Below are 16,837 nucleotides of genomic sequence, written 5' to 3'. Positions count from 1 at the left end.
ACATATCTATCGTTCGGTACCAACGCCCCATCTTTCAAGCGTGTCAAGAAGCAATATATTTTAGTAATACATATCTAAATTGAAAGTACTGCATTGACGGGCCCAGTAAGTCAAACCTCTGGCTGGAAGTGTAACTCAAGTTTAACAAAGTATTTTGTAGCTGGCTTCATTTTGCTCTCACTGTGTGCAGGTCAGCTAAAAGCAGGTGATGCAGTCATGATGTGCTTTAGACTTAAAGTGGTCTACATCTTTTTTTTGGGGTCATTACCCAAAGGTGGGTCTTGCAAGCGTGCTTGGAAAAAAATCATTTAAGGGAAAAGTCCAAACAGATTCAGCACTTTCATGATAGAGGTTAAGCTTTTTGCATCATGCAGTGTGAAACCAGCAGGTATCATTGCAGGAGTAGTTTGAGCATTCATTCAAATGATGATGATAAAATAATGCAACGCGAAATCTATTAAGGGTTGGTTTCACGGCGCTGAAGACAAACCGGTAAAAAGCACAGCTTCTGATTGAACACTCTTCAAAAAGTACTGATTATTTAGGTTGGATGAGCTCAAAGTTGCATTTGTGTTAGTCATATTGGTTGATATGATACTTGCGTATTTTTGACGGTGACATATTCTGAAGTTTTCTTCTCTCTTGGGTCTAGACTGAAAAAAATTACCACCCATAATTAAATTGAAAGTATTTCATTACAATATTTCGAGTGGTTGAGGACTGACAAGAATTTTAATCACGACTTATAATGAAGGCAAAAGGTGGGTCCTTAGATTAGACCAGTTGAGAACCACTGGACTAGAGAATAATAATATCTGGTAGAAGTGTACACGTGCAGAGAGGTGTTTGTCATAGTGTGTATTTGTGTACAGTGAATTTCGAGACTGATTTACTTTGTGATGTTGTTTTACTTTCTTGCAATTCAGAGAAGTGACATTTTTATTACATAAAAGGAAATTTTCTATAGAATAATCCAATGAAAGGCCCCAAGACTGTATTGTTATGGCTTCATTGTTGCTTGAGATGAATGTCTATAAATATATTAATGATATGTATTAAATATAAGGGCAGGGCAAGATTGTTGATTGTCTGCTTTTCCGGAGTTCCAAGTCTTTTCTAATTAAAAGAGTTTTAACAAGCATATTGTGACTTGCATCATCTTAACTCCCCTGATTAACATTTGGTCATCGTCACACAATGACCTCGGTCGCTGCACACAGCTGATGGAAGCACAGCGGTAGAAAAGTTTCAATTAGATGGAATAAGGCCCACTGCCAAGAAGACGACACACGTGCTTATTTCAGATGTTTTCGTGTGTGTGTGTGTGTGTGTGTGTGTGTGTGTGTGTGTGTGTGTGTGTGTGTGAGTGGGCACGCGCATGCATGCGCATATGTATTGTTCGTCAGGATATTTTATTTCACACTTTATCACTCTATCAAACAAAATCGAATTAAAATGTAAGCTTTTTTTGCTGGAGGATAAAAAAAAAACAACCTATGTATAAATGATCGCTCTGCAAACTGCAAATTAAAAAAAACATCCCTGAAAATCAGGGTGTTTCAAAGTGAGATGATGATTATAATCATGCTCTCTCTACCTTTTAGAAATGCACTATTAAGTATGTATTTAGAATATTAAACACCACTCTTCAACTGGAAATGTACTGTAAATGATCAGGTATTACACTAGCGTCATGCTATATACATCTTGTATTTTGCAATTTTTCCTTTGAAGTTCTCTTAGTGACGCAGCATCCATTACTGTTTGGTGCTCCGTTATCCGCAGCATCATCCCATGACTGATGCTGCCTGACCACTCCTGCAGCAGCAGATCTGCTAAAATCGTGATGCCACTGCTGTGTTGGAATGGTTCTTTCATGATTTAAAACTGTCGTATTACTTTTACAACTGCCTGTTTCACTGTTAACAGACCTGTTTATTGTGATAAGCCAAATAAGATACGGAGAAAAAAGTCTGAGACAGGAAGCAGCAGAGAGAGAGAGAGAGAGAGAGACCTGATCTGTGCCCTGGTTTCTATCTCCACTGATCAATAGAAAGTATTGATGTCTCCATATTTGCATTGTGGCACTGCGGTGCAGGGATCCAGAGTTCTGTTTTGTGTTGTATACTGTGTGAAAAGAATTGTTGGAATGTTGTGAAAACCATCAAACCAAATGTAAGGAGACGGAAAATGCAGGATATAGTATTCAAGGCCTTTGTCAATAACACTGAAATCATATTCCCTGCCAACCTAATCTGCTCGCATAACACCTTAATATGGCCCCGTAATCTGGATAGAAAGATGACAGAAAAGGTGACGTGAGAGAGAGAGAGCGAGAGAGAGAGAGAGAGAGAACTCATTGGAAGAGATGCTATGAAACACACTAAACGGACTGTCGCTGAAAATGTATTTCTGTGGTTCAGCAGGAGGGCGATAAGCAAAGCAGATCTTTTTCCCCGCTCCAGTTTTTTTAGTTTCACGTGTTTCTCAAAAGTTTTGCTGCTTTATTCCGTATCCATAATGATGAGGGTTTAATATTTGCACTAGTTGGTATTTTGCCTATTTGCAGTCACGCAGGCATGACGCAGCTGTGAAAAAAAATGTCTGTGAACTCAAGACACGTAATTGTGAGCACTTCTAAAATACTGTTTTGGGATTATCACTGTCATGATCCCTGGCTCTGCCTGGCTTGGTTATGATTGTGAATGTATATCCCAGTAATGTGTCTGAATTGTTTCTCAGCCTTTCACCTTAGGGACCCATTATGCTGCATGATTTACATGTCTTCCTGCCCCACCACATCTGATTCACAGGAATGGGCCAGTGTCAGGATTCTGCGTAGCCAGACAAACATGTTAAATGTGCAGGGCGGTCTCGAGACTAGGTGGTGGTGTTTTTCCCATAAAGATTCTGTTCGTTAAAAGAGCCGCATATATCTCCATCACATCTCTTAGCCTTCGTCCTATGTTAGGACTGTGGACGGATCTCTGTTCAGGGGGTCCTGAATCTGTGATACAGCAAATTTACACGGATAATTTCCTCCGACACCCTGCATGAATGTTCCTACACAAGAGCCATTTGAGATATTTGCCACCTCACCATGATAAGGTTAGGCAACACAAGGACACTCGCAGCCTCACATTGTCTTTTGCACGCACACACACATACACATACACACACACACACACACTCTCTCTCTCTCTCTCCCTTCACCTCCTCCTCCAGCGACTGTCATCAGGTGTCCAGCGACACTCTGGCCCAATCTCAGAGATAGCAGACTTGAGGGCCGATTCATGTGGTAGCTTTGAGGTCCCAAGGTCAGGAGTGCCTTTTGAGGCCTTGTATATCATGGAACAAAGAACTTATACTCATGTTATAATTATAGAATGAGACATGGAGCTCAAAATGATGATAGGTTTGGAGGCTCATGGGAAAGGTCAGCACTTTTCATGTGTATAACGCTTTTACTACCTCACTCTTTTCAAGTGTACAGCACCGATTATGCATGGCATTCAGCGATGACGCGCCATCTTCAACTGTGACAGGAATTCATTAGCTTTTGTTGTTGGTATTGTTTTCTAAACTTGTTTGTAAGACATCAGAGACTTTCAAAGTGTGAGGTGGTACCCCAGGGGTGGCTCCCAACTGTTTCAGGGAGGCTCAGTGAATGCAAGCAAGGAATATAAGTTATCAAAGGACATCATGTAGAATCTATTTGGCCCATTACAGTTAGTGTAACATCTCAGGAACACTTGGAGGGAAAGGCTTCAGATTCACCACAAACATCATGTGGGACACGAGGGTGATGTGAAAAGATTTTAATGGCCAGAGGTCAAGGTTATGGTAACAAGCACGCATCATTACGACTATTCTTTTTTTGTAGTTTATAAATATTTTTGGGGATGTTTGCCTTTACTTAACAACAGCGCAGGTGCCTGGAAACAAGGGGGAGTGACATGCAACAAATGTCCTTGAACTGAAGAGGTTTGAATAAGTTGCCATGAATGACATTTGCCAGTGGAGGCAATCAAATGAACCACTTGAATGTGTAGAAGGACATAATAGGTTTGTCAGATGAAGTGGGCTGGAACTGTTGATGACAGTGTTACAGGCATTAGAGGGGAGCTTGACTTCATGGCCTGGCTGAACTAACACATTACTCCATTTATTTTAAATTGATGGCACACATGAGGCTATAGAGGCAGTGGGAATGCTGACTGGCTACAGGTGTCAGTACAGCTTTGCTTGTTTCCCAGTTCATGTCTGCTATGAAAAATAAAAAGCTATGTGTGTTTATAGATATTCTTGATATTTTCTGTAACAGTCAAGGCTGTAACAGAAGTCCACAGAGGATTAGCAGAAGCATCAATGAGATTACCGGTCATAAGCGCAGCTGTAATCCGCAGTATATCACCATCTTCCCAGGAAGACTTAGTATCTCTTCACACTCTATCACACTCCTTCATCTGGGCTACAATCCCAGACTCAACCTTTGCCAACAAAAATCTCCTGCAGCTCTTCCAGTCTATTTACTTGTACCTCTTGTTGTCCCGACCAGCCTCTCTCATGAGTGATGTCCATTTTTATACATGCATCATATACAATACATTGCTATGTGTTCAGATTCTCATCTTAAAGACAGTCGCAAATGTAGTGTGGTTATTTATGTAAACTACAGATGAAAAGTGACTACATTTCTGATGTCTTTTTCTCTTCACAGACTCGATGATATTTCTTCAAGTTAAAATTTTCTGCACAGGACTGTCAGTCACCATATTTGACTCAGAAGAATCCAATCCAAGAGCTGCACATTAGACTACCAAGCAGCAGCAGCAAATGGTAGGTCCTTGATCACCATCTAAAAAGTATTTTAAGCATACATAAAATTTGGGCTGGCATTGCAGTATGCAGAACAGTACTTTGGAGAAACTCTCTTTGAATCCTTCAGGTTCTGTTTTGCCCATATTCTTTGCCACAGTTTTGTAAATTCAGCGACATCTTTGCTAATACTCTGTTACTTTTGATTTTCATTCTTTTTTGTTTGATCTCATTTCTTTTCAAGACTGGCTATTTGGTAGACAAGAGGGCCCTACAGCAAAAGGACACCAAACAGACAGCTCAGTGAAGGGAATGGAAAAAAAAAACGGCAGATTCAACGTCATCTTCCTCTGCGATTCTTTCCCCCAAAGCCACAAAGATTTTTCTGAACATGTGTCAGAAAGAGAAGTCAACACACAAGAGAAGATGAACCCATATGTCACCTCTTACTTCAGGAGGGATCTTTTACCCCATTTTTATTTGTTGTAGACTTCTGTCTGCTCTGCTGCTGTTACTGCAATGACATGGCTTCCTCTGGATTTGTGCAGTTATAGCAGTTGCTAATTTGAAGCATTGATTCTCCGTGAGTTCCTGAGGGGCTTTTTGTTGCTATACTTATCAAGCTCCAGTAGTGGAGTGCCCTTTAAATGACAGTGCAAGGTACATTGTTACACTAGAAGCACACTTTTAATTGCCAGATGTGTTTGCACACTTCCTTTTTGCTCATTTGTTATCAAATCATTGAAGTTACATCTACTTGCTCCTGCTCTCTTTAGAAACTGTTTTGATCCATGATGTATGTCTTGAGTTTTTATTGCACGTTATAATTTTCTCTCTTCTTTATGTAAACTGTCTGATGTTCAGTCTTTTAAGAGCTGGTTGAAAGTGTGTTGCTGAATAAGAAGCCACAATCTGCACTCTCAACCACCCGACATCTCCAAACGTCTCAACTCCACGGGTCTGCAATGTACACCTGATCTATCAACTCCACCTGACCTCCAGAACAATCTAGAAAACACCTTCAGGTGATCCGTGTACTTACCTTTTCCATCCATTTAATCCTTCCACATAACAGAAAAACGAGTAATGCCAGATAGTTCAAAGTAATCTCTCTCTGTTGTTTTCCTCCCATCTTCTTATCTGTAGCTGTAATGCTGAGCTGTAATGAGGTATGTCTGCTCTGGTAGACTGAGTAATGTTGGTGATTGCTAACAGCAGTGTAGTTCAGGTCAATAGCATTCGTGCAAATGTCAGAGCACGAAACAAATCTTCACCAAATTCACCATGGCCATCAAACAGATTTGCAGACCCTTGAAAACAAAACGGGAAATTGTTAAAGCAGTGACATGAATGGGCAAGAAATGGCAAAGAAAATGGGGTTCTTTCAGTTGGGCCCTCTAGTCAGGCAAAAGTTGTACTGACTTTGTTTGTGAAGATGATTTCATGTCTTAAGACTTGGTTCAGTCTTATGAAACAAATACATTGAGTCAGTCCTGTCATTCCTCTGTCCACATTGTTTCCCGTTTGCATTTCACATACTGAAAGTACTTGTGTTCTTGTTTTCCTCACGCCCAAACGTAGGGGTTATGGAACTTTGATCGTAAGAATTAGCATGTTTTTTTCTCTCAACTGCATGGAAAAGAAAAATTATATCCTTCCTTGTTCCCTTTGTTTACAATATTTGTACCCCATAAAAAGCTGAATGTTGTCTCCCAAAATCATCTCCATCTCCATCCTCCTGCCGATTGCATTGTATTGCTTTTTTCCAAAGGATGCCTGCTCTGATGCTTCCTCTCATGTTTGAACTGAGAAAAATCAACTTTGCATGCTCTTTGATGTTGGTTGAGGTCAACCTTGTTACTTTTCCCTTTGACAAACAAATTCCTGCAAACTTGGGGGCACAGATATAGAATCCTTGAGCTATTGCTGACATCCTTGTTTTCAGTCCACCTCATTTTACTGCATTGAGTGTGATTTAAGGACACTAGGTGTTTATGAATGTACCTGTGGACATACTTCAAGAAAACTAACTTTATTGACTGAGGGATTTGCCTCTTAAAAATAGTCTGTACTGGAAAGGACATTTAATCAAGTCTTTCAGTGGTCGAGGAGTGAGTGTCCCTCTTAGTACCATTGGCCAGTATGGATTGCAGTAATCTCTTTGTTACAAAAAACTGAAAAACTAGCACCACACCAAACTTGACTGTATCAAGGTGCTACAATTACAAGTCAAGGCACACTGAGGAACACCACGTAAACAGAGATTTCTCCATAAGAAACAGGAGACTTTGCAGTGCATGATGGGAGCAGCACGTGTCAAACGGCGCTTCAGTGCTGTGGTGGATGGGCCAGTGGAGGAGGAGGAGGTCATGAGGCTGGCACAGAGTGCTGCAGACACAGCAAGGGCAGGGGAGAGCCCAACAGGGTCAGGAACCCCAACCAGCCCCTCCCCAACCCATGCCCTCAATGGCAAAGCTCAACCGCTTCAGAGCAACAGCAACAATGCACGGAGGCAGAGTGCCATTGGAGAGTCAGTTAGGGGAGATGCAGGAGGAGAAGGCGGAGTGAGAGCAGGAAGAATGTGCTCAGGGATAAGAGGTGGAAGAGGCAGTAGTGTAAGAGGAAGAGGGCAAGGCCGGTCCTCCTCGGACCAGGATTCACTCTCCTCCCCCTCCACTACGAGCCGCCGACGTGCCAGGCGCTCAAGCCGCCGGCCCCGACAACGCTTTGTGGGCAAGGACGGACGCTGCAACGTCACCTTCGTCAACATGAGTGAGAGGGGCCAGCGGTACCTAAGTGACCTCTTCACCACCTGTGTGGACATCCGCTGGCGCTGGATGCTGGTCATCTTCACTCTCTCCTTCCTTCTCTCCTGGCTGCTCTTTGGATTTGCCTTCTGGCTCATTGCCTCCGCGCACGGGGACTTCTCCATTCGGCTCACCCCCAGCTCCGGGACCTCAGGAACAGGGGAGGCCGGATCTGGAGGTGAGCTGGATGGAGAGGCAGTGGTTGAACCTTGCTTCCTTCAAGTGAACAGCTTCATGGCGGCCTTTCTTTTCTCCTTGGAGACCCAAACATCCATTGGTTATGGATTCCGAAGCGTGACTGAAGAATGTCCCCTGGCGGTGGTGGCGGTCGTTTTGCAGTGCATTGTGGGCTGTATTATTGACGCCTTCATCATCGGGGCAGTCATGGCAAAGATTGCCAAGCCCAAGAAGCGCAATGAGACCCTGATATTCTCTGAAAGAGCAGTGGTGGCACTGAGGGACGGGAAACTCTGCATGATGTGGAGAGTTGGAAACCTACGCAAGAGTCACCTGGTAGAGGCGCATGTTCGGGCACAGCTATTAAAGGTAAGTGATGGGAGAATAATAAAGGCTGTCATGAAAGTTGAAAGAGGCCGTAAAGTTTGAAAACTATGATTAGAGTGGCAGTCAGAGAGCATTGACCTCCACCGGATCCCTAAAAAAAAAAAAATCTTGTTTCACTTTATCCAAATGTACATCAGGATCTGCACTAATTACTACACATTAATAACTATATCACTGTTAATGTGCTGGATTTTTTTTCCATAACGGTCAGTGTCAATTTGCTGAGAAGTTACTGAAAATGTAAAACAAACAAAAAAATGTCCCAACGTCCAGTGTCAAAGACAGTGAACAAGAAAAACTTCCCAGCATTTAATGGGTGCTTCCTTGGCCCAAGGTCCACTCCTCTGTCAAGTTCTATGAAACTTGTCCCAGTTGTCTATGCTTAATCCTTAATACAGACAAATAAAGTAACTAATTGCAGTGAAAACAATCTCCTTGGTGGAGATAAAAATGACAAACCTGTCCTTTTTGAGAAAAAAGATAAAGGAGTGATCTGTGGGAGAAACAGATAAGTTAAATGAAGTACCAAAAAATGTACAGGTCGCTGTTGTGAGTGATCACGGCAGAGGAAAAAAGGTTGAAGTCAAGAGAGAGTGCTGAGACCATCTGGCCTGTATTCTGTGGACCGTAGTTAATGAGAGCTTGTTTTATTTTCCCTCAGGGGTTAGGAAGATTTACCATGGATTAACTTGCCCACAATTCTTTAACTGAGAACCATTGTCCTTCATCATCTCATTTCCCCCCTACTGTATCTATGAGGATGGGTGATTGGACTCGATACTGATGTTTAACCTAATGTTTCCCTGTTCATGCTTGTGTGAGCATGTCTTGCCGTGATCTTTGCTCATTGTGTGTGATTGTATGCATGTGTGTATGCTCCCACAGGGTCAGTCTGTGGAAAATTGAGTCCACAGCATAGATAATTTTATCTCTCTTAATAGCATGACCATATCAGAGTTCACACAGGGCAGATGGGATTAAAGTTTGTGAGGATCAAAGAAATACAATTTCAAATGCTGGGACTGGATATTGTTCCATAGTAAGGGTTGGATGAGTGATAAGCCTATACATGGCATACAAAGAGGGGCGTTGTCAGATTCTACCAAATATCATTAAAAAACACAGAGCTTTACCTTCAGTGGAGAAAATTAAATTCCTAATGTTTTATTCAGGTGACCTGAGAAAATGACACATGTATTTATAACTTTCATACATTTAGTGCCCTACAAGGTAACAAATACATTTTGTCCTTACATATGTATGAGGCTTACATTGCGCCTGTCAAATCTGCGTATTAACAGTCCATTTTATTTCCCTTCTTTTGCATGCCTTTGGCTGTTGTTTGCAAATTATAAGTACAAATTTTTTATTCTGACTTCATTCCCTACCTGCTTGTAGCCCAGGGTGACACCTGAGGGAGAGTTCCTTCCATTGGACAACGTGGACATCAACGTGGGTTTTGACACTGGCACCGATCGCATCTTCCTGGTCTCGCCGGTGACGATTGTCCATGAGATTAACGATGAGTCACCCTTCTTCGAGATGGACCGAAAGACTCTGGAAAATGACTCAGAATTGGAAGTGGTAGTCATTCTTGAGGGCATGGTTGAGGCCACAGCCATGACTACGCAGTGCCGTAGTTCATATGTAGCCTCCGAAATCCTTTGGGGACATCGCTTTGAACCAGTGCTCTTTGAGAGAAAAAGTGGCTACCAGGTAAGAGAACAAAGATCTGAACATAAAGGATCTTTAGCCCTGTTGCTACTATATCGACAGAAAGTGCTATCATTTAATCTGTTAATCCCGTGTTGTTGTTCTTCCCTTCCAACAGGTGGACTACTCGTTTTTCCATCGAACATATGAGATCCCGAACACACCTTCATGCAGCGCTAAAGAACTTTCTGAGCAGAAATACATTCAAAGCTCACGCTCATCCTTCTGCTATGAGAACGAAGTGGCCCTCATCTGCCCTGAGGAGGAGCCTGACCAAAACCCAGAGTGTCGCACACCTCCAACCAACAGGTTATCACTGTCAGAGCACCTCCACTACAACTGAACTTTTGGGCTGCAAGCCTGAAGGAAAAAGAGACAGGACGTTGGCCCAGTTGCTTTGTGGATTCAAAGGATTAAAAAGACCAGAGCTTAGCACCAAGATTTTGAAAGTGTCCGATTTAGAAGTACTGTAGGGAGTAAACTCGTTCACAGTGGTCAGACAGGAAATGTTAGAATAGCAGTTCAGGTGAATTTTTCAAATTAAACAAGGGTTTGGTCAGTACCACTACAAGGATTAAAGGATGGAACAGAAGAGAAGTCAAGAGATGGACAGAGACACAGAGGAAAGTTTAGGGTCACTCTAATGGAGAGGTGGGTCACAGCGCTGACCTAGTTGTGTGATTGGTCCTGGCAATCTTACCAAATCTTTGAAAACTTAAGTCTCAATCTGGCCCATCACCACCACAGCACACCCATCTGGCTTTGATGCAGCACTGGCAGGATGTACAAGAGCACCCATTGGTGGCTCTGACCTGCTACTGCACCTTCATCTGTATGAGCCTGATGGAGGAATATCTCTTTAATTTTGAGGTGGCTTCTGTTTGCAGTAAATGGTTCCTTCATGGGCTCATCTCAGGAATGTATTTCACTTTTATTTTTCTTATCATTTCAATGTTCTCTTTTTCTTCTGGTAAGTATGGATGGGGTATTTTTTTTTGTCACTTTTATTTTAGGGGCTTGAATATAATGGCCAATGCAGAGCAACAGTTACATGGAGAGTCTGCTGAAAACTAGCAGCGGTTTTGAGCAGTCTCTTTTCCATGTAAACATTTTTTTTTAGCTTTTTCATACTGTCATGGGGGAAATGTTGGTGGATTGTAACACTGATATTCATTTAATCTATTTTGCAATGACCTGGAGCCAGTTAGTCATTTTCAAACCCCGCCAGTGTCAGAAGGTGGCCGATGCTGTCGCCTGTGTCCAGATCAGATTCTTACTTGCACTAATATCTGCATTATCTCTCTGTGTGTTCTTTGTTGCTTCAAATAACTGCGATGTACTGTTTTTGCTGTTACTTTTGGACAAAAGTTAAAAAAAAAAAAAAAAACGAATGAAGAACTCATCAGTTGCAGTTGGCGACTGACCTGTGACACCTTAGAAGTGACTTGGCACTTGCACAGCGGTTTGAGGTTTAAACTGGATTCACAGGCAAATGACTTACCATGATGTAAATACGTTGGCGGCCTATATTCTACCACTCTAGAGGACATCTGAGGTGAACTGGGTAGAAAAGGTATTTCTGAGATGATTGGATGACTTATCGTGTCTACATCTCAAACCAGAAAAAACAATGTCTAACATCTGCGCAAGTGGACCAGGACTGAACTGGAAACCACTTTTACAGTATAAAAGGAGACTTTTCATGTTAGTCCATTCATTACATCATGTGACACCCTCCTCTGGTTGTAAGTGTTACGATCGGTCTCTCTCATGCATTATGAATGCTTTGTAGTGGATGGTGCCTTCATAGCAATCAGAGATTTGCAGCAGCTTGTGTAATATTTGAAAAGTGTAAAACTGTTTGTTTTTGTTTTTTTTAAGTGATGTGGTTGTCACTCACCATAAAAGAACATGCCAATCCTTTTGGAAAATGCTTATTTTCTCATCCTCCCCAGAACCAGAGAAGACAGTAGATACCCCTTTCTGATGTGAATTAGGGAGCTGAGACCCACAGTGCCTGGCTGACAGCTACTTTCTCAAACTCAATGAATGGTAGTGGATGGATAAGTTGGCATACCTGTATCTTGCCCACTCAGCTTCAATAACCACCTCTGTATTCTGGTTCATATGGAAAAGGATCAGTGTCTCAGTTTGTCCAGAAATAATCCTCCTCATCCTCTGTTACAAAGTCAGCCATGACTAGTTGTAGCAGTCAATCTTGTAGCTGTCAAGAAACATTTCATTGTGCTGGATGATGTTATGATGAGGTGCTCTGTCAAATCAGTACACCCACTCAGGGAAGTAGTTCCGGCTATGTATCTGATTCTAAAAATAACTATCTCATAATTTAAAATATTTTATACACCACCTTAGTTACATTAAAGCAGACAAAAGCTGTCTTAGTGAAGCGTTTTTAATGACTGTCGACTATGCTACGCTACACAACCCATTCACTACCATTCACTGTGCTAAGCTTAGTAGCCATCAGTCAGTCTCTGTGGTTCTCAGCTCCTAATTCACCCGTAGAGGGAAGAAGGTGATCTATCATCTTGTCTGGCACCAAGGAGGATGGAAAATTAGTTTATTTCCCAAAATTTTGACATGATCCTTCAGTATTTGCAGTAAATCATGCTAAGTAGACAAACTATGCAAATTAATGACTGTGAATCTGCTCAGTGATTGAGAATTCTCAATATGAACATGCACTGATGACAAAAGAATGCTTTTACCTGTATTATATAGGACAATTTGTAGTAACTGCACTTTTTAGTTATTTTACAAAGCACCTGGAATTGTCTTGTTCATTTAGTTCTTTGTTTTTTTTCCGTTGACAGTAAATAACATCACCTAATTGTGTGTTTTGATTCTAGAAGGTGTCCAGAAAGTTCAGTGTCAGGAGTGCAACATGACACAAAGTGTTGCCCAAATAATCATCCTAACCAACACACAACCTGGGATCTTTTTTACTTTGCACTACATGGAGACAAATATCACTGATGAAGCTTTGCAGCACGTTGATGTTGCAGGTTCAGAATTGATTAGGGAGTAACCTCAACACGTCATCATATAGTGTCCTCTGGGGGGCGGGGGGGGGGGTATTGATAACATATGGTCTGTTTGAATTAGTGTTAATGCCGTTACTTGTTTGTGTCTTCCCACAAGCTTCTCCTTTATGGCTTCTATTTATAGTCAGCGTGATGGGTCATGTTGTTCACCCCCCCCCCCTCCACCTCCGTCATATGTAACTTGAACTTAGAGCACCATCACTTTAACTATGTCAGCACTTTGTAAACGCGGCAGAAAAATTGACAGCTGTATTTTTTGACAATGTCCCTGGTTGCTAGGATTCACTACTCACATTTTTCATTGTATGTATTTAGAATATACATCATGCACAGAACTACATCATTTAGTGATTTAATAAGACACCAATACAAGCTGTAGCTACCTTTCCTCTGGCATTTTTTTAATGAATTGAATGACACACTCTGTTCTAAGCCTGAAAGCGCTTCAGAGCTGCCTCTAAATTGTGTTTTAAAACAAATAAAACTGATATTGAATTGCTATTTGTGATCACTTCTTCATTTTTTATAGTGTGACAGGCACAAAAAAACCTTGACTTTTTTTTCTTCCTCTGGGACAAATGGGGGGGAAAAAACTTAAACCTTATTATGAAAATAAAACTGAATAGCTTGTATTGACTGAATTTCAGAAGTAATACATATGACCAGTAGCACTTTGCTAAACGCTCTTGATTTGACTAGAGAATCAAGTTGTTATCAAACCAGCAGCTGACAGATCAGGAATCTGGGATCGATTTTGGTCCTCAGAATCATATGCTGAATTCATATTTATAGCTAAAATGGCTTGTTGACCTAAAAAAAACAAAACCCCTCAATTCCTGTTTCACTTACTAGTTCTGTGCCAAGTTTAGGCAACAAACCATTTCATTAATCGTCAGTACCCTGGCACCTCGGGATGTCGGGTTCAGTGGGATTTTGGGGGATGATCTGAATCACGCGCCTGGGGTCGGATCTTTCCAAGCTAACCGTCTGTTGTGTTTGGAGCAGATCCGATCCCAGATCTGTGTCTGCGGCACCGGCCGCTGCTGCGTCGTAAACAAAGGGCGCGCAAATCTCCCTTCTCCAGCGCGAGGCGGCCGCGCAGGCACCTGCTGCAGCGCTTTGAGTCGCTGCGCGACACGTCACTCAGGTTTAGCCCCGCCTTGCGTCCGCTATCATAGGCTTTCGTGGAGGATCTTTGGGCTACGCTTGACGCCATTCGCCGCCGCACCCGTTTCATGCCAGTTGAAGGGTGGAAGACTGTTGCTGGACTACTAGGGCGGGCTTACGGTTCGCTTTCAGGTTTTTATTGGAGTGTTTTTATATTAAAGACCGTTTCCTCGCTTCTGGTTGGTCCCCTAACAGGAAGTGCTCCTCCTGAGCTGAAGCCGACGTCTTGCCCTCACTGCTCTGTCTATTTTATTCTCACCAAGAAGTGTGTGCGGCTCTACTGAGGGAACGGTGCAATGATAAAAGCCGCATATGCGGTAGGCTACACACCTATCAGACAGGAAAATACCCCAGAACCACACTCACCCCGTTTCCCCTCGCACCACAGCCTTATCCAGTACTCAGAGCCGGACCTGAAGGTAAGAGATTTAATTGCCTTTACTCTAATCCAACTCGTAAATAGCGAGTGTATTCTCCTGAACGTCTCATATTTCTGTGTGGCTGGCTAACGCTAGGTTAGTCTAAATGCGGTGGCATAACGACTAAAAATGAATCGTTGGTGGGACATGAGGCGTTTACTGGTTTTATCTTTACGTACGCCCTCAAAGAAAGCCTTCATGGAAATAACCTGATGGGAAAACTGTCTGACCATTTTCACAGAGAATTTCGACCCGTATAATGACATACAGACGATATTTGCATATTATATTTGAAATAATACTAATAATGATAATAATAACAATAATACAACCAGCCATTTTCTCTATGGCTTATTTTTATGACTGCCACATGTATGCGGTTCACACAGTCAATTAAAGGTTGGGCCCATGTGATTGCTCATGTCTAAATGTTCAAGGTGTGGTTTTTGTGTGTGCTGGGGGTTGAAACGCTCGTCATTTATTTGCCGGGGTCATGCCGCAGCTGCAACGCTCTGCAGAGGTTCTGTCATTATTATAGCCACTGGCCTCTTAATGTCAGCGCTGATGCCACAATATCACCAGCCGTGCCATGGCTGTTGGCTTCAAAACGGGAAAAAAAGGCGTCTCCAGCTCCCCCACCCGTTTAACACACAAGCAAAGGCAACCATCATTAATTGCACACACACGCACAGATAAAACACTCTACAGGACCCCCGCAGTGGATGACCTCAGTTCAAACTCAGAGGGTATTGTTTGAGGGCTGCTGCTGCTGCTGCTGCTTGGTGTTTAGGATGTTGCTATGGTCATATACAACTATAGAACAATCAAGTCTGGGCAACTGTAGATGCTGCAGTTGTGTGTGTGTATGTGTGTGTGTCCTGACTTAATTTGCATCAGTGGGTCTCAGCTGCTTCAAACATAATCAGAATGTTACAGGATAGACCGATAGCAGTATGTCTTCAAATATATCGTATCGGTCTGATAACCGATATTTATATCAGACCAATTTTGTTGAAGTCTCTTCTTCCTTGCCCATTATCTGTTATTTATGATAAGGGAACAACACAGCATGTGAATTATAGACATTTTCTATTTACAATGTTTATACAAGCTTTTCATTGTGTAAAAAATATGAACATCGTTGATTCTTGTTTGTACAGATGAGAGGCACATCGGTTAATATCGGCTATGGGACAAACCAGTTGTAAAATGTCGGCCAAAGAATCCAATATCATGTATCCTTTATCAGGCCGGCTGTGTCAATGATAAGGCAGACAAAGGGTACAGGGCACCATTGGGGACCACTTTGGCCAGAGCCCAGGACAACTTGACACCCCCATCTAAGCGACCCTGTCCCTCATAGCAAGTTACGTACAGTCGATGTCCCTGTCTATGACCATAAATGTGATTGAGGAATAGGAGTAAAAAGAGAGAGGTGAACAGTGTCAGCAAAGAATGGAAACTACATCTCTGAGGCTCAAAGGGAGTTGGACAATTGTTTGATAATGACTGTTGTACGCAAATAGAAACTGTACCTTCCCGCATCTTTGAACAGTAACTCTCACTGATACACTGCTGTATCATCATGAGTTTTCTCTTTTGAGGGTACGGCTGATTATATGTGCCCACAGCTAAAAATAGTCTGTTTTATTCGAGAATTACAAGTCATAATATACAGTATACTCCTGACTTTACGGTTTTAGATACACAAGGCATCCTACTGTTTTTGTGTGTGTGTGTGTGTGTGTCCCAGAGATGACAAAGACATGTAGGTTTTTCGTACCACAGAGGGATGACATATTTTCCATACTGACTAGCTGGGTGGTGGCGACTCATTTGTCATCATGTTAATTCCACACCCAAATTCATATTGTAGTAACAGGTAGAGTAACAGGGTTGGAGACTGGGTCTTGTCATGCACAGACATAGCAGAAAAAAAGAGAGTGAGATGACTAGCAGGAATCAGGCTTGATGACATACCTGTCGAGGCTTGGAGACGCCTTGGTTCATACACCATATAAGGACAATGCCATCGACTGCTACCTGATCCAGGATTACTCAGGCATCTTTCTCTTCCAGAGGCTACCTTATAAGACTGGGTCGCTTCATTCCTCTATCAAGACTTCTTATTTTTTAATCTTTATATTGCATTGATCTGTTTCATAGGAAAGCAGCAAAATAGATATCAGAAAAGGTTGCCACATGAAAATAAGGCCTTTAAAGACAAAAAAGAGCAAAATTTGCCCATGAGCTAATGATAATTTGCAACTGATTGGTCAGTATG

At 42.2% G+C, this 16,837-nt stretch overlaps 2 protein-coding genes across 10 annotated transcripts in view; both read left to right on the top strand.

Moving 5' to 3' along the window:
• Positions 1–13,446, top strand: part of kcnj14 (potassium inwardly rectifying channel subfamily J member 14) — a 34,958-nt gene extending 21,512 nt beyond the window's left edge. Inside the window, exons 2-6 of one of the 4 annotated variants that reach the window (XM_086218343.1) lie at positions 4,721–4,839; positions 5,063–5,401; positions 5,683–8,171; positions 9,588–9,905; positions 10,021–13,446. In XM_086218343.1, the coding sequence (XP_086074469.1) occupies positions 7,116–8,171; positions 9,588–9,905; positions 10,021–10,245 (1,599 nt within the window). In that variant the 5' untranslated portion in view covers positions 4,721–4,839; positions 5,063–5,401; positions 5,683–7,115 and the 3' untranslated portion in view covers positions 10,246–13,446. Of the gene's footprint in view, positions 1–4,720; positions 4,840–5,062; positions 8,172–9,587; positions 9,906–10,020 lie in introns of all 4 variants that reach the window. The other 3 variants (XM_086218342.1, XM_086218341.1, XM_086218340.1) reach the window with 3 other exon arrangements.
• A 758-nt stretch (positions 13,447–14,204) lies between these two features.
• Positions 14,205–16,837, top strand: part of myh14 (myosin, heavy chain 14, non-muscle) — a 29,948-nt gene continuing 27,315 nt past the window's right edge. For 3 of the 6 annotated variants that reach the window (XM_086218333.1, XM_086218334.1, XM_086218331.1), the window contains exon 1: positions 14,206–14,553. The gene's annotated coding sequence lies outside the window, so the exon portion shown is untranslated. Of the gene's footprint in view, positions 14,554–16,837 lie in introns of all 6 variants that reach the window. The other 3 variants (XM_086218332.1, XM_086218336.1, XM_086218335.1) reach the window with 2 other exon arrangements.

This window comes from Aulostomus chinensis, chromosome 11, assembly GCF_037954235.1.
Source record: "Aulostomus chinensis isolate RoL2024-O1b breed Wild chromosome 11, RoL_Achi_v1.0, whole genome shotgun sequence".
NCBI classification, from domain to species: Eukaryota; Metazoa; Chordata; class Actinopteri; order Syngnathiformes; family Aulostomidae; genus Aulostomus; species Aulostomus chinensis.
Note: the sequence above shows the minus strand (reverse complement) of the source record. Positions and strands in the feature narration are given on the sequence as shown.